This window comes from Jaculus jaculus, chromosome 9, assembly GCF_020740685.1.
Source record: "Jaculus jaculus isolate mJacJac1 chromosome 9, mJacJac1.mat.Y.cur, whole genome shotgun sequence".
NCBI lineage: Eukaryota > Metazoa > Chordata > Mammalia > Rodentia > Dipodidae > Jaculus > Jaculus jaculus.
The window spans coordinates 7,299,870-7,321,811 of NC_059110.1; the positions used below are offsets into that span (position 1 = coordinate 7,299,870).

General features: G+C 49.3%; 1 protein-coding gene across 1 annotated transcript in view; it reads right to left on the minus strand.

Moving 5' to 3' along the window:
• Positions 1 to 8,399: 8,399 nt before the first annotated feature.
• Igf2r (insulin like growth factor 2 receptor) overlaps positions 8,400 to 21,942 on the minus strand; it is a 114,845-nt gene continuing 101,302 nt past the window's right edge. Inside the window, exons 42-48 of the mRNA XM_045158581.1 lie at positions 20,144 to 20,258; positions 18,975 to 19,121; positions 18,244 to 18,431; positions 14,505 to 14,691; positions 12,134 to 12,286; positions 10,849 to 10,918; positions 8,400 to 10,203 (exon numbers count right to left, since the gene is read on the minus strand). Coding sequence (XP_045014516.1) covers positions 9,787 to 10,203; positions 10,849 to 10,918; positions 12,134 to 12,286; positions 14,505 to 14,691; positions 18,244 to 18,431; positions 18,975 to 19,121; positions 20,144 to 20,258 — 1,277 coding nt within the window. The 3' untranslated portion in view covers positions 8,400 to 9,786. The remainder of the gene's footprint in view (positions 10,204 to 10,848; positions 10,919 to 12,133; positions 12,287 to 14,504; positions 14,692 to 18,243; positions 18,432 to 18,974; positions 19,122 to 20,143; positions 20,259 to 21,942) is intronic.

A 21,942-nucleotide genomic window follows, 5' to 3' on the forward strand; every position in this document is an offset into this window, starting at 1 on the left:
CTTGAGTATTTTTCTGAAACAGTGCCAAACAGACTAAGCCAGAAGATCACTTGCCCTTTGTCAAGTGGTTGGCTCGAAGTCAAGTCAATAAATCAATTCACTCAAAGTCCCAACACCAGTGACCAACTTTCCAGAACTCCCTAGGGATCAGCCTCATCACTCCCCGGCCCCAGATGCCCGGCTAGACACAAATCTGGGGAGGGAGGGGGGGCTTTCCCACTGTAGGACAATGGACCTACGCCTTGACACCTCCTGGGGTCGGGGGCAGATAGGAGTGAGTCAGCTGCAGGAACAAGAGCAGAGTCTGGGCTCGTGTGGAAAGAGAAGGAGAAGCCAGGTTCAAGGTGGGCATGTAAAACGCTGTCTTCCTAAGGTGTAGGTATAGCCTACAGACTCCGGGCAGCCCTTCCCAGTAACTTGGCCATCAGCCCAATAGAGCTGACACATCCTGCCTGAAGGACTGGCGGCGGGGTGGATGCGGACAAGGTCAGCCATGACTCAGCAAATAGGTCACTGGCTTTCTGCCCACCTAGTGGTACAGCAGGTGAGGGGCAGCTGCTTGGGGCGCAGCTGGCCACTATCCTGCCGTGTCTCCCACATTTTGCTGTTGCTGTTATTAGTCTGACACAGGGTCTCGTGGAAGGCCAGGTTGGCCTTGAATTTACTGCATACTAGGACCAGTCTTGACCTTAGCTTCCTGCCTCAGCCTACCAAATGCTATGTTTTATAACTGGGCACCAGTTTCAACAATTTTTTTGTTTGTTTGTTTTTTTGAGGTAGGGTCTCGCTCTGGTCCAGACTGACCTGGAATTAAATATGTAATCACAGGGTGGCCTAGAACTCATGGCGATCCTCCTACCTCTGCCTCCTGAATGCTGGGATTAAAGGCGTGCGCCACCACGCCCGGTGATGTTTTCTGGGTTTTTGTTTTTTGGGTTTTTTTTTTGCATATGTGTGTGGTGCACATGTGTGTGTGGGTATGCCTGTTCATTGGTGTATGAGTGCATGTATGTGCACTTATGGACATGTGTGAACATGCATGTAGAGACTAGAAGTCAACCTTGGGTGTCTTCCTCAGTTGATCTCCAACTTTTTTTTTTTAATGTGTCTGTGTGTATGGTGCATGTTTGCGTGTGAGCACATGTACATCTTATCTTTTGAGACAGGACCTCTCACTGAGCTTGCTCACTGACCCAGTTAGCCTAGCGGCCAGCAAGCCGCAAGGATGCTCCGTGTAACTTTCCGGCCCTGGGATCACAAGCATGAGCCACCACTCCTGGGTTCCCCGTATGTGCTGGTGATCCATGCTCAGGTCCTCAGGCTCTCATAGCAAGCACGTTCACCCACTGGGCCGCCTCCCCAGGGTCCCACATCCGCTTGTTGAAGATGGTAAGCCAGAGCTCTCAGCCACCTGTGTGTGACGCCTTCTGTTCAGGTCTCTCCAGCACATGGGAGAGACACCGTGGGAAGTCTGTTCACCTTCCTCTTGGTCTGTTCGTACAAGGCCCCCATCCCAGAATTGAGAAAGCCAAATAAACAAGATCTGTTCTTCCTTTCCAGAACTTCATGTGAGGATTACTGACTGGATCTCTTCCTATTCCAACTGCGTATCACGTGCCTGGTCTCAAACAGATCCTCGGGCCTGGAGAGACGGCTCACTCAGACAAGTGCTTGTCTCACAAGCATAAGGACCTGAGTTCGGATCCCCAGATCCCATGTGAACGCCAGATGTGGTGGTGCGTGCCTAGAAACCCAGTGCACAGAGATGGACGTGGTGAAATCCTAGGGCTCACTGGCTAATCAGTCTAGCCGAATGGGTGAACTCCAGGTTCAGCAAGAGACCTTGTCTCAAGCCTGGCGTGGTGGTGCACACCTTTAATCCCAGCACTCAGGAGGCAGAGGTAGGAGGATCGCCGTGAGTTCGAGGCCACCCTGAGACTCCATAGTGAATTCCAGGTCAGCCTGGGCTAGAGTGAGACTCGACCTCAAAACACAAAAAAAATAAAAAAAGAGAAGGTGTCTCAAAGAATAAAGTGGAGAGCAATTAAGGAAGACATCTTTTGTCAACTTCTGGTCTTCATATGTTTGAGCACACATGTTCACATGCACCTATGCACACACATACACACAAAATAGCTTAGACAGTCTTTTTTGTTTGTTCACTTTGTTTTATTTTGCAAGGTAGGGTTTCGCTCTAGCCCAGGCTGAGCTGGAATTCACTATGGAGTCTCAGGCTGGCCTTGTACTCACAGTGATCCTCCTACTTCTGCCTCCCAAGTGTTGAGATTACAGTCAGGTACCACCGTGCCCAATTTAGAATAGATAAGAAAATAAATTTATGTTCTGTATCTCCTTTTCAGTAAATCACAAGAAAAGTGGTTGTCATGGGACACCGAGGCCGGGGTGGATGTGATAGAGGCAGGCACTGCTGAGTGCCTTGCAATCATGGGGTTACTGTCCGAAAGCTCAGGCCAGGAGCTCTGGAGGATGGCGCTGGGCCTTTAATCTCTGGACTGACATATTATAGTTGGGCCTCAAGCCCCAAACCAAGGTGTCAGCAGGGATGGCTCCTTCTTTAAAAAATAAAAATTTACTTACGCCTGTGCACATCTTTAATCCCAGCACTCAGGAAGCAGAAAAAAAAAATCATAACCTCACTCAAGGCTCAGTTTCCTGTGTCCCAAGGGTTTAGCCTGTACAAAAATTAGCCTTATTCCATCCAGTTATTTCCGAGTCATTTGATCTCCATAATTGTAAGAGGTGTGTGGTGAGATCTCACTGGGTTTCTGATTTTCTTCATGGTCAGTTTTTGTCTCCAAATAAGAAGACACTTTTTCTTTTTTAATACTTTTTAAAAATTTCATGGGAGCAACAGGGCCTCCAGCCACTGCAAACAAACTCCAGACACATGTACCCCTTGTGTATCTGGCTAATGTGAGTCCTGGGGAATTGAACCTGGGTCTTTTGGCTTTGCAGGCAAACACGTCTTAACCATTAAGCCATTCCTCCAGCCCTCTTTTTTCTTTTTCTTTTTTTAAAATAGCCTAGCATGGTGGCACACGCCTTTAGTCCAAGCACTCGGGAGGCAGAGGTAGGAGGATCGCTGTGAGTTTGAGGCCAGCCTGGGACTACAGTGAATCCAGGTCAGCCTGGGCTAGAGCAAGTCTCTACCCTGGAAAGCAATAATAATACTAAGAACAATAATAAATAACCTTGCATACCAAATTGCCTTCTTGATATGTTTATGCCCATATATTAAGCTGCTCTCACATTTGGTGAGAGAAGCTTCTCTTTTGAGATGGCAATGACCACAGGGGTGACTCGAAACCCATCAAAGTTCTGATAAGAAGAGACAGTGGGGCTGGAGAGATGGCTTAGCGGTTAAGCGCTTGCCTGTGAAGCCTAAGGACCCTGGTTCGAGGCTCGGTTCCCCAGGTCCCACGTTAGCCAGATGCACAAGGGGGCGCACGCGTCTGGAGTTCGTTTGCAGAGGCTGGAAGCCCTGGCGTGCCCATTCTCTCTCTCTCCCTCTACCTGTCTTTCTCTCTGTGTCTGACGCTCTCAAATAAATAAATTAAAAAATTAAAAAAATTTTTAAAAAAAAAAAAAAAAGAAGAGACAGTGGAGTGTTCAGCACTGAGACCTCTCTATCTCACCCTCCAAGGCTCAGGAAGAGGTGATGGAAAGGATGTAAGAGCCAAAGGAAGAGGAGGACTGTTTTTACAATACTATCTTCTGGACACATTAATGACCTCACAGTGGCTCATGCTACCTACATGAGACCTGCATAATATGAGGGCAAAAAAAAAAAAAAAAAAAATGGCATCAAAATAGAAGAGGGACGAGTTGGAAAGAAGTGGTTCCGTGGAGGCGGGAAAGGGGAGGAGGATAAAGACGGGTGGGCAGAGGAAATTATCACCGGGGCACGTTGTGAATATGTATAGGAAGTTGTCAATAAAATGTTTAAATACTTGAGTTTTTTTTAATGTTTATTTATTTATTTATTTGAGAGAGACAGACACAGAGAGAAAGACAGATAGAGGGAGAGAGAATGGGTGCGCCAGGGGTACCAGCCTCTGCAAACGAGCTCCAGACGCGTGAGCACCCCCTTATGCATCTGGCTAACGTGGGACCTGGGGAACCGAGCCTTGAACCAGGGTCCTTAGGCTTCACGGGCAAGCACTTAACCGCTAAGCCATCTCTACAGCCCAAGTTGGTTTTTTTTTTTGCATATGATGTGTGTGTGTGCGCTCATGAGTGAGACTATGGGACTGGAAACGCCCCAGTGCCCCTGTGGAGAGCAGAGGCCCGCGTTCAGGTGTTGGTCCTCATCTTTCACCTTGGGGCAGCGTCACTTGCTCATGGTTTACAGCTCCATTTGCCAGGCTAGTTGGTCTGGGTGCTTCTGGGATCTCTGCATGGCAACAAGAGGGGATGACAAAAGCCCACCGTAGCTTCCAGCTTTTTGTTTGTTTGTTTCGTTTTGATCCCTGTGGGCTCTGAGGATCCACACTCAAGTACTCAGGCTTTCGTGTCGAGTACTTAAGCCACTGAGCCATCTGGCCAGCCCCTGAGCACTTTGTCATAAACTCATCTGGGTTTTTGTTTGTTTGCTTGCTTGTTTTTAAAACTTTATTTTTATTTACTTATTTGAGAGAGGGAGAGAGAAAGATCCAGAGAGAAGAAGAGAGAGAATGGGCGCGCCAGGGTCTCCGGCCACTGCAAACAAACTCCAGATGCATGTACCGCCTTGTGCATCTGGCTTATGTGGGTCCTGGGGAATCGAACCTGGGTCCTTTGGCTTTGCAGGCAAATGCCTTAACCATTCAGCCATCTCTCCAGCCCCTCATTTAGTTTTTATAACAAATCCAAACAACCCACCCATCCTGCAACAAGTGACCCCATGGATGATCACAGCCCCTTGCTCAGTGGCCACTTGACCCCCACTGGGCTATGAGTAAAGGTTCTATTCCTCACTGTCCTCAGGGGTGACAGCCAGCAGAGCCTTTCACAAGACTCTGTTGCTTCTACACCGCCTGTATCACCAGGATCATTACGAAGTATTTTTAGTTGAATTAATTTGTAAACTGATCAAAATATTACACAAAAGTTACAGGAAACTCTCACCTCTGGCTGTGGCTTTCCATCTACCTCCAAAGTCCACATTCTTTCTTTTCTCAGCAGGTACCTGAGTCCTGAGCTTGTCAGCATTGATACAGCTGTCACTCCCCGCTCTTCCCGCTCCCATGCAGTCCCCACATGGCCAACCCACCACCTGAACACCGGCTTCTATTTTCCTTTTTTTTTTTTCCTGATTTCTTAAAGATTTTATTTATTTAAGACAGAGAGGGAGGAGGAGAGAGAAAGACAGAGGGAGAGAGAATTGGGTGCACCAGGACCTCGCGCCACTGAAAACAAACTCCAGATGCATGTGCCACCGTGTGTATCTGGCTCACGTGGGACCTGGGAAATCAAACCTGGGTCCTTAGGCTTCGCAGGCAAATGCCTTAACTGTTAAGCTATTTCTCCAGCCCCTGGATTCTATGTTTTTACTTCTGGAAGGCAAACCCGAGCCTGGGCTGGGGTCCCGGCTGCTGTCTGCACAGGCCAGCCCCTCCCTGCAACTCATAGCAAGCTTCAGGCTCTGGGCCAGCTTCTGCCTCACCTCTCCTGTCCATCCCCAGTGGGCATTTAGTCCCTAAACTCAATGTGACCATAGTGCCTCCGGGCCTCTGCAGGACACCCGTCCCACTCAGCATTCCCCTTGTCTGCATGGCTCACCATGGGACTGTGTGGTCACCTCAAGTCTAGAACCAGCTGTGTACTCATGCAGCTGAAGGGGGTCAGCATGGTGGCCACAGAGAAAATCACCAGGGCTTGGGGACTCCTCTGGGTTTCTAACCTCCCAGAGGATTCTGACAGGACGGAGGAGCCATCCTCCTCAAGGGCTTGTCTGTGTAATGTCAGCGTCAGTGAAACTTGGGCTTCCAGTGCTTTTCCACCATCCATGTAGAAGCCACGTTTCCTCGCCTCCGTGGCGTTCCTGACCACATCATCTCACCACGGATCATTCCAGCTCAGCATTCCATAGACGAACTCGAAACAGCAGCACAGAAAATGTGGTTAGAAGCTAACTTAAAATATGAGGCAAGGGCTGAAGGGATGGCTTAGTGGTTAAGGTGCTTGCCAGCAAAGCCGGAGGACCCAGATTCCATTCCACAGGACCCATGTAAGCCAGACGCTTAAGGAGGCACATGTGTCTGGAGTTGTTTGCAGTGGCTGGAGGCCCTGGTGTACCCGTTCTCTATATCTGTCTTTCTTTCTAATTAATGAAAATATTTATACACACACACACACACACAAAACAGTAGTCTGATCAGTAAAATGCTTTCTTTGAAATGATTCTAACTCCTAGTTGTTATCAGGGCAGATTTTGCTAAAAGTGTTTGTGACGAGAGCTGACAAGGATGGTTGGTCTATTCCCCTCACTCAGAGAGGACGAGCAGTGGAGAATTACGCAGGGCCAGAGGTAAGCCTGGCACCAGGGCCTGCAGAGCCAACACCTTACCCTGCCACTGAGCTCACCAAGGGGCAGCAGATGCCCTTTTACAGAGGGTTTCCTGTAGTCTAAACAGCAAGAGGGATTGACTGGGACAGCAGTCCCCCGAACGAAAACAGTGGCACTAGGTTGAGGGAGCTGGTCAGTGTGAATGCTGGTGTTCGGCCAGCTCTCTCCTCTTCATACTGTTGGGGACCCCAGCCCATGGATGGTGTTGCCCACAATTGATGTTTTTTCTCACCTCACTTAACCTAATCAAGATAATCCCTCACAAGCATGCCCAGAGGCTCATCATAGGTGATTCTAGGTCCTGTCAAGCTGGCAATCAATGTAAACCATCACTCCAATGTACAACTAAACCTGAGATGTAGAGAAAAGGGTGTTGAATCTTCAGAACTCTGGTTTTGCAGTGTGTGGTGGTACATGTCTTTAATCCGAGCACTTGGGAGGCAGAGGTAAGAGGATCACCATAAATTCGAGGCCACCCTGAGACTACATAGTGAATTCCAGGTCAGACTGGCCTAAAGCAAGACCCTATCTCAAAACAAAAAAATAAAAGAAAAAAGGCTGGAGAGATGGCTTAGTGGTTAAGGCGTCTTGCCTGCGAAGCCTAAGAACCCAGGTTCAATGCCCCAGTACTCACGTAAGCCAGATGCACATAGTGGTACATGTGTCTGGAGTTCGTTTGTCGTGGCTAGAGGCCCTGTTTTTTTTTTTTTTTAAGAACTCTGGTTTCAGCACTGTGTACCTCTTACAGCGCACATTCCCCAAGACTCCCAGTGGATGCCAGAATTTTATGTATGCAGTATTTTTTCTTATACATACACATCTATGATAAAGTTTAATGTATAGACTTGTAAGTGTTAACAACCTCCCATGTGATTTCTCAAGCCTCTTTTACTGTCTCAACTAAAAGAAGCACTTACTTCATAGCCTCTCTCTGAGCTAAGCATCATTCCTCTTGTGCTGCAAGGCCAGGATTAAGCACAATAAAGATCACTTATACCGTAGCACTACGGAACTAAAAGGTCTGACAAGGGAATGGCTACAAAGTGACAAGTGAGTGGGTCATGTAAAAAGAATGACACAAGGACAATTCCCATCCTAAGCACACAGGATAGTACACCCACTCAGGGTACAGTTTAAAACATATGGTTATTTCTAGAATATTCCATGTAATCTTTTTGGAGAGATGATGTCTCGGTGGCTAAAGGGGCTTGCTTGGAAGGCCTTGATGGCCCGGGTTCAAATCCCCAGTACCCATGTAAAGCCAGATGCACAAAGTGGCACAGGAGTCTGGAGTTTTGCAGTGGCAAGAGGCCCTGGTATGCCCATACCCCCCTCACTTGTTTACTCTTCCTCTCTGCTTGCAAATAAATAAATGTTTAAAATTTTTTTTGAACTGTAATTGATCACGGGTAACAGAAACATCAGACAGTGAAGCTGGGTGAAAGGAGACACCACAGTAACTTTCTGCTCTCGGGTTCCACGTAGGCAGCTCTCCACTGTCAATGAGTGATTTAGGATGAACATGGTCATGAGTTTATTCATACATGGAGACGCAGTACTTTTTATGAGAACTTCTTATCTGTGGCTCTGGCAGACAGGAGGTGTCAAGGCTTACTGAAGACTGGAGTTTCGGATCCAGAGAAGCAAAGGTCAGTGTATATGCTGTGGGGAGACTTTGGTGGGGGGCTCTGCTATGCTAAAGTTAAAAGCTACAATCCAAATACACTTCCTTAAGTTTGACAGAAAGAATAAACCAGCCAGGTCTGACCATTAGCTCAGTAAGTTTTCACAATCAAGGAGGGGAAGAAAAAAAAAAATCTTTAACACCCAATTAATAATTTATCTTTTATTGAAATTGAATACTTCATAATACAGTAAAGTTGATTGAAAAAAAAAGAAGAAAAAAAATCAATCTTAAAAAATACACTCATGTTGAAATCAAATAAGCCAGCCAAATCGGGTACAAACCAAGAAATTCTGCAAGGTGGTTTGCTTTTTTTTTGTCGGTATAAGAATACCACTGAGCCTATATACAATTCTACAATGCGAGAAAAGTCATTAAACATGTCAAGAAAAGAGTCCACAGCCAGCGGAAGACACAGGGCCTACCCTTCCATCCCATGACACCGACCGGGGCCTCTCGGCCCAGGCACGAGTCCACACGTAACACTGGGCTAGACGCTGGCCCAACGTGTTTCTGTATGTTCACTCTGTGCAAATTAAGGCTTCTTATAGTTCAAATGGGTGATTACATGTTTTTCTTAATAAAAAAAAAACAAAAAACAAAAAACACAAGCACAGTCAAGGTGGTGTGGTGAGAACCTGAAGAGAGGAGAGCACAGCCTGAGCCTGGGCAGCAGCGCTCGCCGCGGCGCCTCAGCCCCACTCACGCACACGCACGCACCAAACTGTCTTTGGCAGGTGTTGGAGCTCGCCAGCTAGCGAAGGCAACACTGACAGGGGCACTCTGCCCACCTCAGGCTGGCGATGCCGTGCAGGGCTGCAGCCATTATGAGGAAAGGCATGGAGCAGGCAAGCCTCCCAAACCCAGGCACCCGGAGCCCTGTGCGCAAGTGCACCCTTAAGAAGTGGAACGCAAAAGAGGAGGGTAGAGGGGTGTGCTCCCACTCGGCGAACAGTCACGACTACTTCAAATTCCACAAGAAACGGCCCTCGTGCGCGCCGGCTTCACCCGCCCCGTGCACGTCCCCAGGGCGTTATGCCCCTGCTGGCGCCAAGAAACTGTGGTAGCTTTCTTTCATTTTTTTTTTTTTAACTTTTCACAAACCTGAGTAATTGTCAAAGTCAATAAATAGGGGAGAGAATTACAATGCTAAAAATATAAATGGTCAAACACCCTACAGGGTCTAAAGCAGCAAGGGTTTCTTTTAAACACAGCCCTCAGTTCTGAGATGTGTCTAGCCTGGGCACCGTTGCAAGCGCACAGCAGCTATGCTTGTGAATGAGGACCTGGGCAAACCCTGGGCATGAGGTACCGCCCTTTAGCTGATTTGAGCAATGCTTTGTTCCACTGACTGTAAACGATCATGAAGGAGTGGTGCCTACCCCTCCACCCTCTCCCCCATCACAAAAACTCTTCCCTTTTGAAGCAGTTTTTGTTAAAGGCAAAATGACAGAAGCATCATTGAGGTGAGTCTTATTTGGTTGGAGGTGCTTGGCTGTCCCGCGGCTCCATGTGCCCCGCCGGCACTGCAGAGCTAGATGCGTAAGAGGTCTTCATCGCTGTCGTCATGGAAGGACACCAGCTTGGCAGAGGTTGGCAACTTGTGCTGTCCTGGCTTAGGCTTCCCTTTTCTGGCTTTCTCGGCTTGGACCAGCCCCATCCTGTCATGCTCCCTCTCCCCAAGAGCCTGCCTCTGTGGGTTTCTCACAGGCTGTGAGCTTTCCACCCTGGCTCCTCTGCCTGAGTGGACCTTCACCTCTGGGATGGTCAGGACCTCATCCTCACTATCCTGGTCATCCCCATGCAGTGAGGTGAGGGCCTCTGCCTTCACAGACTTGGTGGTGATATGGCCATTTTCCTGCCCCTCTTTCCCTAGCCGGGGAGCTGGCACCTGGATCTCCTCCATCAGCCACTCCGTTTCATTCTCATCTGCCTCCTCCTCCTTGTTCACCTGTGGGGACAGCAGGAAAGAGCGTGTTACTCACAGTGGAGACAGCTATGCAGTCCCTGGAGATGGCATGCTCCCTACCACTGCCCACCCACTATAATCCCTACACTTCTGTTCCCCAGGTCCCCAGCAAGACCGGCACCGGGTGCCTGGTGGTGATGACAGCAAACCAAGCAGCAGTGAGGCTCGGACAAGAGCCTGGCAGCAAGCGGGCAAGCCAGGCAGAGGACTGGACTTGGCCTGTGATCATCCAGAAGTTAGGAGAGAGAGGGCTCTTCTGGATGACACTGTACAAGGAAAGAAGCCATAGCAGAGTCCAACTTCAGAAGGCAATTTGGCAATATGTATCAAGAGCCAAACACATTTATGTCCTTTGACTGAGACATGACTTCTTCTGAAAGCTGATGTGGGAGAAATCATCCAAATGCTCGATGCACAGAAATTTCACCACTAGGACTTTTCGAGAATTACCTAAAGCATGGGATCAACCCAAATACTAAATATGCTTAATTAAGGAAACCCAGAGACATGGTGCCGGGCTGAGGTCACAGCTGTGACTAAAGGGTCCCTCCTGCTGGCCACTGCTGCAGTTCTTCCCCGCAATCACGATCAGGCTCACGTCAGCACAGGACCCCTGCCGGACAGTACCTTGGAGTACTTGTAGGACACGCCCGAGCTCCTTCGGCAGCAGTTTGTTAGCTTACTCAGCACCATTTCCCTGACAATGGAGACACGGTTAGTCCAGAAAAAAGGAACAGAGCAAAGGGCCCATCTCAAGCAGCAAGTATGGTTCCTGAGGGTTGGGTCATGATGGTTGTGTATCCCACAAACACCCCCCTCCAAAGTAGGAACATTATTGATGACAAACAACGGCACAACGGTAACCAGTGCAATATTATCTGTCGTGATTTGGTGGAGGCAGCACAGGACCAGGCCAAAGAGAATCCAAATTTGGTTCTTTCACTCTTGGTAGTCACAAGTCTACAGCAACTCATTTAACATTTTGCTTCTGGATTCTAACATGTGACCAAGACAGGAACACATGAGTGCTGCTGAGGTGCCTGCTGAAGAGTGCGTGCACCCAGGCTACCCTGATGATAGCTTGCACAGACGGGTGGGCATCCAGAGTCCTTCCCTTGATCCCTGTCCCTTCTCCCCCAGTTCTTCCTGTAGTTGGCCCCAGCCAGCACCTTTCAACCACTGCCTTAGGGCCTCATTAATAATGTAACATAAGGGCTGGAGAGACGGCTTAGCGGTTAAGCGCTTGCCTGTGAAGCCTAAGGATCCCGGTTCGAGGCTCGGTTCCCCAGGTCCCACGTTAGCCAGATGCACAAGGGGGCACACGCATCTGGAGTTCGTTTGCAGAGGCTGGAAGCCCTGGCGCACCCATTCCCTCTCTCTCCCTCTATCTGTCTTTCTCTCTGTGTCTGTCTTTCTCAAAAAAAAAAAAAGAAGTTTAAAAAAAAATAATGTAACATAAGACCTGATCAACAGTCACGTAACAAGCCCTTCACCCAGCAAGGGAGAGCCAACAGAACACCATACCTGGCACACAGCAGGTGCATAACAAATGCTCACTCACACGATGGTGGTAAGACAGAGTCTGCTTGTGAATGGAGCTTGATTTTTTTAAAATCAATCTCTGGACATAACATATAGCAGTATCTTAGAAACTTGCTGGCACCAGCTGAAGAGCCTGTGGCATGTCCACACACGGCATGAATCAGAACTTCATCAGTGACTATGGATGGGACCATAGTGCCAGGACATCTCATACTATGTCAGGGAGTGCAAGCATGTTAAATGCTGAGGTACCTACTGCCGTGGAGTTTCAAACTAAGGTGTTTGCTGCTATTGGGCTCAAAACCCAAGATGTGATGCTGAACTACTGGCTTGGCCCATGCCAGCCCTCCTGCCTGGTTGCCCTCCTCACCTCCTTTCCTTCTTATGAAGCAGCAGGGCCAGCAGACAGCCGGTGAGTGCCACCAGGAGCAGGCTGAGGATCGCGCCGACAGCCTGGCTCCGCTCCGAGAGTCCCTTGTACTCTGGCTCATCCAGCCCAGGACTCTCCCCGCCAAAGCTCACCCTAGAACACCGTCAGAGAAAGGAAGCATATCACTGAGTGCAGCCACCACAGCAACACGCCAGACTCCCAGCCAGGGACTGGCTTCTATTGCATAAATACCCTGAGACCTTCCCAAGCCAGGACACCTCAGCCACCTGGCATGGGAAATGGTAACAGCAGCATTCCTGAGACTACGTGTTAAGACAAAGGATGGGCCTGTGGACCGAAGTTTGCTTCATGCATCATGAAATGCCAGCTGCCTTGAGTGTATAGTCTTGTTGATTTTAACTTTTTATTCCTCCAAGTCTTTGCCCCTTTACCAATGTGTGACAGGATTTTAAGCAGTTCTGTGTCTGTACTGCATGTCATGATATGTGAGCTCTCCTGTGGAAACTTGCTTTGATTCTGAAGGCACTTCAAGGTGCCTCCCCACTTTAACAAGCCCTACAAACACTTGTCTCCTCCAAACCCAAACTGGAGATGGAGATGGGACTTATGAATTCCAGGTCAGCCTGGGCTAGAGCGAGACCCTACCTCAAAAGTTAAAAATTAAAAATGTATACTTTATGTTGGGTGTGGGGCACATGCCTTTAATCCCAGTATGTGGGATGCAGAGGTAGGAAGACCTCTGAGTTCCAGGTCAGCCTGTGCTACAGCGAGACCCTAACTCAAAAAAACAAAAAAGGAGCCGGGCATGGTGGCGCACACCTTTATCCCCAGCACTCGGGAGGCAGAGGTAGGAGGATCGCTGTGAGTAAGGCCACCCTGAGATTACATAGTGAATTCTAGATCAGCCTGGACTAGAATGAGACCCTACCTTGAAAAACCAAACAAAAAACAAACTTAAAAGGCTGGAGAGATGGCTTTGCGGTTAAGACGTTTGCCTGTAAAGCCAAAGGACTTCCGTTAGATTCCCCAGGACCCACGTAAGCAAGATGTACAAGGTGGAGCATGCATCTGGAGTTTGTTTGCAGTGACTCGAGGCCCTGGTGCACCCATTCTTTCCCTCATGCTCTCTCTCTCAAATAAACAAACAATAATAAAATATTTTTAAAAACTTTACACTTTGCTTTTTTCATTGAGAATTGCTAGCTTTAATCCTATTGTTTGCCATGACCTTTCAGGAACACCTTCATATTCAAAGCTGGAAGCGCCACGAAGGCGAGGTCTACAAAGGGGGGGACTAGAGGAGGGCGGGAGGCTCGCGGCAGGGCAGGCAGGGCGGGCACAAAGACGCACGCACACGACAGGCTTGAGGACGTAGCTTCCAGAGAAAGACAGGCCTTGCCTATCATGTGCAAGATCCTAGGCTCTGGGTGCAAGCGCCTGGACACACAGTGAAAAGAATGGAAGAAAATAAATGAAGGGGGATAGGGATGGAGGGGGAATATCACAATGAAGACCATTACTGTGCACATTAACTGAAAATAGTCAAGTTAACAAAAGCCTCTTGAGTCCTTATACCCACATCCCACCGAGCCAGCAATGCATAGGTAAGTGGACATAAGATCTGAAGGCTGGATCAGACTCTCTCACTGTCCCTGCTGCCCACCGCCTGCTGACCAGGAGAATCCCCCTCAGTGACATGGGAAGAATTCATTTCTCTCGCAGTCACAAAGCTGCAGGACAGGGAACCCAGAGCACGGGTAAAGCAGTGGTCTGCGTGGATGAGCTGCGAAGACCGTGAGCCCAAGGAGAAAGCAAGCTGAGTGTGGCTCTGAGCAAGGACTAAACCGCTCTGGCCCATGAGAGCGCCACACGAGTCTTCCCTCCCTGGCAGAAGGTACTCACGGCAGAACAGAGTTCCTCTTACTGCCCATAAAGACCCAGGCCATAGCTCGTTCCAGACACCCGCAGAGTAGGTTTTTTATTCATTCAAATGCAGAAAATGCTTTACTATGACTGACGTTTTGCCACATAAAATTTATACAGGACCCACGGAGTGGTGAGAATGAGAGAGACGGTGGGCGGGCGCGGGGGTGGGGCAAAGGCAGCAGTGGGAAGCTCTGGCCGGGCCCCAGTGCAGGACCCCGTGTGCAGGGTGGAAGTGTGGCCAATGCTCCTGGGGTAGCGAGTGGCTGCGACAAGAGGACGATCACCAGAGCAGGTTGCTGCCTATGTGGGTCAGGACCCTTTTCTGTTTTCGGTGCGTGTTTGAACACTCCAATAAGTAGGCACAGAGCGCCACCCTGCTGTGAGAGGGGTGTGGGCAGGGTGTGCGCGCTAGGACCCTACTCACCCCAGGGGGCACACAGCCGCTGTGTACCAGGAGAAGAGGTACTGGCAGTCGGCGGTCTCGTGGCTGAACTCGGGGATCCCGTCCTTGACCATGGGGTCGCAGTGGAAGAAGATGGTGGAAGACACGGACTTGGTCTTATCTTTCCCACACTTGGAGGAAGAGGCAAACACGATATCCAGATCGCCGTCTGTGAAACACGGAAGACACAGCACCATGACCACCAGCCCAGCAATAAGCAGCCGAGGGGAGACGCACAGGGTGCCCCCATGTCCTCCATGCACTCTGCTTTCATAGCGTGAAAGAAAAATGTTGGGGGGAGGGGAGGTGGTTCTGGGGAGATTGCTCAGTCAGGGAAGTGCTTGTCTGGAAAGCATGAGGGTCTGAATTTGACTCTTCAGAGGACAGGTTGTTTAAAGGAAAAAAAAAAAAAAAAAAAAGCAAAGCCACACAGGATAGCATGTGCTTGTCATCCCAGCACTAGGGAGACCGGAGGATCTCTGGAGCTTGATACATAAACAACCCGGCCTACTTAGAGAGCCCCGGGCCAATGAGAAGCCCCAGCTCAAAAAACGGTCGAGGCACCTGAGGAAGAATATTAAAGCTGTCCATCGGCTCCCACATGTGTGCGCCCGCACACATACACGCAGGTCACTAAGCAACCTTAGCGACTGCACAGTCTCAATGAAGAATTAGCCTCACCCAAAATGAGGTCTGGCCTCTACCCATGGCTAGTGATATGATACGGGGTGGTGAGTTACTTTCCTCATTGCTGTGGTAAAATTCCCAACAAGAAACAACCTAAGGAAGGGCTTACTTCAGCTCACGCTTCCACGTCAGTCCATCATGGCAGGAGAGACAGGAGCTCGAGGCAGAGCTGTTCACACTGTGCTCACGATCAGGAAGCAGACAATGGCGAAACCTCATGCTAAGCTTGCTCTCTCCTTTTCATTCTGGGGCCCACTGCCCATGGAGTGGTGCTGCCAACAGCTAGAACGGGTCTTCCCACCTCAATTAAGCTAACCTAGACACCCCTCACAGACATGTCCACAGACTTGTTTCCTAAGGGACTACAGAGCCAATCTAGTTGACAATTAAGAGGAACCATTACAGGTGGAGCTGGCTGGGCCATCTCATTCCTCTGGGGACTGAGATCAACCACATGGACACTAAGCAATCAGTCTACACAATGGAGGCCACAAAAGCCCTGGCCCTGGGCTCCATGAGGTCCAGGGAGCCCCCAGTCGGCAAGGCTCCATGTGCAGTGTCACACACTGGGCCGGGGATGGCAGCACATCCTGGTTTCATGGGAGAGGACAAAGGGAACTCTGCTCCTGACTCCCTCCTAGACCTGCCTTTAAGCATCCTCTCGTGGCTGACTGCAGTCTACACCCTTCTGCTGCAATCAACTGCAAACCTTAGCACAACAGCATCCAGCAAGTCCCATTCCCAAATGAGAAGGGAGTCATGAGACTTCCTGAAAGTGCCTCTGGCATCAGCAGCAAGGGGAGCCTGGGTGAACTGCTCCATCCTCGGGCATTCCTGTCATGAAGCAGGAGCACTCAGACTAGGTTTAGGTATGCAATGGACATGTCCACCTTGAAGAGGGGTGCTCCAGGGCGGAGGCGGTGGAGGACATGGCACTTCGGTTCACCCAAGGCAGGAACTGCACAGAGTTCTGTGGGCCTGTGTGGGAGCAAGTCACCAACCTAGTGAGGACATCATGGCAGCTCCAGGCCTCAACCAGGGCTAGGACTTTGCCTTGGGTTCTGACTGTCTCAGACAGACAGGCTCATGAGGAGATGGCACTTCTTTATAAAATAAGAAGCCAGCACAGCTTGCTGATGCTAGTGAAGGGATACAGGAAAAAGGTCTGGTGGGATTTCCTTGGGCACCAACAGAGGTGCATGCATATACACATGCTTATGTAGGCTTCAGGTGCCCAGGCATCCTGGACGCTAGATTCTCAAAGTTTCAAACATTGATACATTTTTTTTTTTTAATTCTACAGTTCAGCTTTTAAAGCAGGGAATGTCAATGGAGAGAGAAAGTACATCTGTTTACTTGTGTTTTTGTTTTAAGGCTTATCAAGTAAGGTAGCACAAGCTATGCCAGTCATTAATTAAATTCTCAGTCAGTTCAGGCATTTTTTTTTTAAGGGAATCCCAACAGACGGGCCTTTATTTTTTTAATGCGCGCGCGCATAGAGAGAGAGAGAGAGAGAGAGAAGGGGGAGGGGGAGGGAGAGGTGTTGGGGGAGGGAGAGGTGTTGGGGGAGGCAGGCAGAGAGACAGAAAACTGGTATGCCAGGGCCTCTAGCCAGTGCAACTGAATCCCAAATACATGTGCCACCTTGTGTGCATGTGTGACCTTGCACACTTTTGTCATTTTGTACATCTGGCTTACATGGGCCCTGAAGAGTCAAACATGGGTCCTCAGGCTTCACATGCAAGTAAGTGCCTTAATTGCTAAGCCATCTCTCCAGCTCCACGGATACACTTTTAAAGATAAAGTTGGAGGCCACCTGTAATCAGCAGTGTTACAGAGCTTGAACATTCCTACAGGCACCCAAGGAGGAGACAACCCTGGGTTTGTGACGGGGGCTTTCGGAAGAGGAGACACAGAAAGCCGTTTGGAAAGGATGCAGGTGGGGTGAGCCACATCAAACCACCAGTACCAGATGACCTGGAGCTCTGGGTAATGTGTCACGTAGGTCCAGGGTACTGAGGGCCAGTGACTTGAGGCTGGGCAGTCAGATGGACTCTACCAAAAACCTTCCAGCCAGTGTGAGAAAGAGCTTAGCCTTTCCTTTTCTGAAAAGCAGGACACCTTGAAGGTTCCCAAGCACCCCTGAGGTGATCAATCAGCATTACTGAGTACTCCCTGCAGCACTAAGGACTCTAGACAGTGGAGAAGCACGGCCTGAGCAGAAAGTGGTGCGTATATCTGATCCTGAGTTATTGGAGGATTTGCTGGCGTGTAAGGAAGGCAAATGAAGACAGAAATGAAGGCATTGACTGCATGACATCCTATGACTTAGTGAGTGAAGCTAATCAGTTTTTCTACTACCCACCCAGCCAAACATGCACTTCCCTAATTCTTCCCCAGGCCACAAGCGCTGTGAGCAGATACAGAGGCTTGAGATGTGCCCAACTCCCCATAAACCTGCTATGGGGGTGACCCACTCAGTTCCAGAGCTTGGGAACATACACTTCTTCCTGGAGGTGGGCCCTCTTCCCTCTTTGGGGGAACCTTTCCTATCACAGCTGCTGGCTGTTCAACACACTATTTCAAGCTGACGTAGTCACATGGTTCAAAACACTAAGTACAAAAGGTGTGTGGTGAGAGATCAGCTGGTTAAGACAGACACATGAGCTTCCCTCCAGGTAAACGTCCACAGCAGGCAAGGAAGACTTTTCTCAGTGCCAATCAAATACCTTCGGCACACCCATTTCTTACCCAGGCTGGCATCCCTCCACCTTTTGCTAATCTTTGAGGTGGGGTTTCGTTCTAGCCCAAGTTGATCTGGAATTCACTATACAGACTCAGGCTGGCCTAGAACTCAAGTGATCCTCAGCTCTTAAATGCTGGGATTAAAGGCGTGCTCCACCAGGCCCAGCTCTTTAATCTTTTAACAAGTGAGAAACTCCTTACCCTTCTCTAGCACTACCTGGAGTTTCCCAATAAGGAAGCTCTCCTTAAAAGCTTTCTCATGGACCACTGGTGGGAAGCAAGGAGTTACCTTGAACGTAGTACTTGGTCCTGTCAGAGGTGCCCACCTTCCTGCTAAAGTGCTGATCGTTGGGCTTCACCTGGCAGATGTTGGCCCCAGAGCACGCAGGGTTTGTGGAGCTAGTGATGGAGGAGAGCTGGATCTCGTACAGGTAGTTGTCCCCATTGGTTCTCGTGTCCCCAGAGGCACTGAACAGCCTAGGAAGGAGAGATAACAGGTCACTTAACACTTCTTTTCTATTTACCTCCACTCTGGGCAGCACTTCAGTGATCCTGAACCCTGAGGGCACGAGCTTCATCTCAGTCATCCTCCTGCCCTACCCACTCGACCTTTCTCACACACTGTGGGCACTGCATCCAGTGCCCCACAACATACCTTGCCCTGGCATGATGAATGGATCATAAGGCAGCCCAAAGACACTGTTGAGAAATGGACTTTTACAACCCCCATATGCTGGTCAGCCCAAGAGATCCCTGATTAGCCACACTTCCCCTGGGCTGTTCATGAAGTAAGGAAGGGAAGAGGACTGGTCTGTGTATGCAGAGAATTCACCACCTTTGGTATTAAACCATAATAGTTGAATAGTATTTGTTTGGTTTAAGCAAAATATAATCACTCTAACAACTGTAGCTAAAACACACAGACCTATTTACCTCACAAGAACTCCGCTATGGAAAGACTCAAATTATTTATTTACCTTGATTAGCTCTCAGTACTTAACAAGAAAACCTTCCACGTACTTAAAATAAATGTCTCCAAGGCTGAAGCTCTTGCCATTCACCGGATTGGTAAGGGTTCCATTCACCATGTTCACCTCCTGTGGCCTCACGGCACAGGCAGCCCGCGAGTCCCAGCGGAAGTAGTAGGTACAGCTGTCTATGTCAAACCTGGAGGGGAGCAGAGGGGGTCACCACCGGGCCACACAGGAAGAGACTTCACGACACAGATGCAGAGATCTGTGAGGTGCTCACTGACCCTCACAAAGGCCATCAGCTGGGTTCTGGGCTGTCCCTGAGAGCACGCCCATGGGCTCCAAGGAACACCAGGCAGTCCATCTCTGGCTTAGGAGTGTTATCAGTTCACCTTGTCCAAGCACCACCATGAAGATGATGGCTGTGGCATATCAGTACCAGCTACTTAGGAGGCAGAAGAAGGAGGATAATAAGTTCAAGGCCAGCCTGAGAAGCTCAGGAACACCTTGTAAGTAAGTAAAGTGAGGGCAGGAAATACAGCTCAGGGGAAGAGTGCTTGTAAGCTTCATGTACGAGGTAAATTTAATCTCCAAATAAATTCAATGCAGGTATTTTAACATTATAAGCTGGAAAATTTTGATCCTACATGTTCAAATTTCTGATACATGAGCATCTGATATATGTGAAGAACATTAATAGTCTTTCAGGCCCTTCCCTTTTCCAGGCCCAGCTTTGGCAGGGATCACTTTCCCAAACAGCAGTTCACTTGCTCCCTCTGTTGGCCAATCTCCCCCTGGCACCACTCATGCTGCCTGGACCATGCCCATGGCTAATTCAGGAACATCCCAGGTACAGCCCCACCTTTAAGCTTCAGAGATGGGTGCTGCTGACAACCCCTTGCCTGGTTGTACCACAACTATTCAGGGACAGGCCAGCTAGATGCTACTCAGCAACACAGAGAGCTCCAAGCCCAGTACACAGACTGTTTCATAAGACGAATGAGACCAGAGAAGTTGTATTAGCCCAGTAACAGTGGACTAAGTCCTCCAGGGAGGACCAGCCCACCAGCAGTACTGGCCCTAGGCCCTCAGCTCCTCCTCCAGGGACACCCTCTCGCCTAGGGGCACATTCCCAGACTCCGTATGGGAACCTTTGCTGGCACCCCACGCAGCTCCTACGATACTCTGCTCAGATCCCAACACGCCACCGGACCTCACCTCTTGAAGGAGGGTCTGCCCACGGTCTTAGCACAGGCCAACTCTATCACAGAGGATGCAGTCTGATTGCCACTGCAAGGATAGCCTTTTGAGTACGTGACAATAACTTTGTCATCTGAAATAAAATGAATGAACTGATGTTATTTCTAGTGTACTATGAGAGCCTTAATGTTAGAAGTCATCAAAATCTACTTTAAGGGCCAGTATATAAAACAAGTGTTTGGGTCTCTAAAGGCGCAGTGAACTGTTGATGGTGCAGCCATGTTCAGTGGCAGCCACTGGCCCACACAACCTCTGCCATGGCAACAGCAAGACCTGGGTTAGCCAGAGCCCATGTGCTCATGAGCCTGAAGGGCAGAATGCTGGGCTGTTTGGAATAGGAATAGCATCCAGAGTCTGCCTTACTCAAGAGTTTCAGGGGTGTAGGGAAGGTGCCTACACCATATATGGGCAATGCAGGGCCTCAATTGAAGGCAACTACCATTCCTGCCCAGTTTCATACAACTTCAGTATCACTGCAGGTACTTTTCTAACCTTCATCAAAGCCTCTTACTACCAGGTCCAGAGTGAGGAGCCAGAGCCAGAGACCACACCTGGTTCTGCTTTTGAAAGTGACAGACTAAAATGTTGGAAAAGAGGAAGAAGCTGACCCCAGGCTCTCAGCCCTGCTTCACTGTGGTAGTACGGTCCCAGACACTTAGGTGTTTGATTAAAATAGAGTTTTCAGGGGCTGGAGAGATGGCTCAGCAGTTAAGGTGCTTGCCCGCTAAGCCTGAGAACAGGGGTTTGATTCTCCAATACCCAGATGCACAAAGTGGTGCATGCATATGGGATTCATTCACAGCGGCTAGAGGCCCTCGTACCCATTCTCTCTCTCCCCCTCTCAAATAAATAAATACTGAAAATAAAGTTAAGGGGCTAGAGAGATGGCTTAGTGGTTAAGCACTTGCCTGTGAAGCCTAAGGACCCAGTTTGAGGCTCGATTCCCCAGTACCCACATAAGCCAGATGCACAAGGGGACGCACGCATCTGGAGTTTGTTTGAAGTAGCTGGAGGCCCTAGGGCACCCATTCTCTCTCTGCCTCTTTCTCTGTCACTCTCAAATAAATAAAAATAAAAAATAAAATTGCATTTTCAGCTCCAACCCTTAGCAGGCAGATTCATGTTACAGGGAGTGGATCTGAATTCCAGCCCAAAAGTATACAGAGAGGTTTGCACCCCAGTTGTGGGGGGGGGCAGGAATAGGGGGTGAGCTTGCTGCTCTTTGGTGTTTGCCGGCTGCTGGTGGTTTCTTTCTCTCTGCTTGGATGTATGAATGGCAGCCAGCTTCTTCCGCCACTGACGGAGCCTCCCCTGGATCTGTAAGCCTGAAATCAACCCTCTCTCCCATGAACCGTGCCTGGCTGGATGCTCATGGCAGCAATGTGAAGCAGACTTCCATGGCACCCCCCTCCTGGCCAAGTGAAGCTGCTCCAGCTGAGACTGACTTTCGTGTGGGGTTGCTGCATGAAATGTTGGTGGAAGTTTTAAACTGTTTTGAGGAAAACATTTTAAATTCCCACAAAATGGGATCTAACCATCTTAGGTTTGAGTAAGACAGGAGTCCCATGCTCTCTGAGGAACACCACCTGCCTCCACACTTCAGCTGCACTCCAGTGACCCGGGTTCATTCCACAGAGCTGAGAAGTGGTGTGGTATGAAAGCCCGCCCCTCAGTGTTCATGTACCAGAATCTTAATCCCCAGAGGGAGGTGACACTCAAGGAACAGGCCTGTTCTACTTTTTTTCTATCAGGAGCCA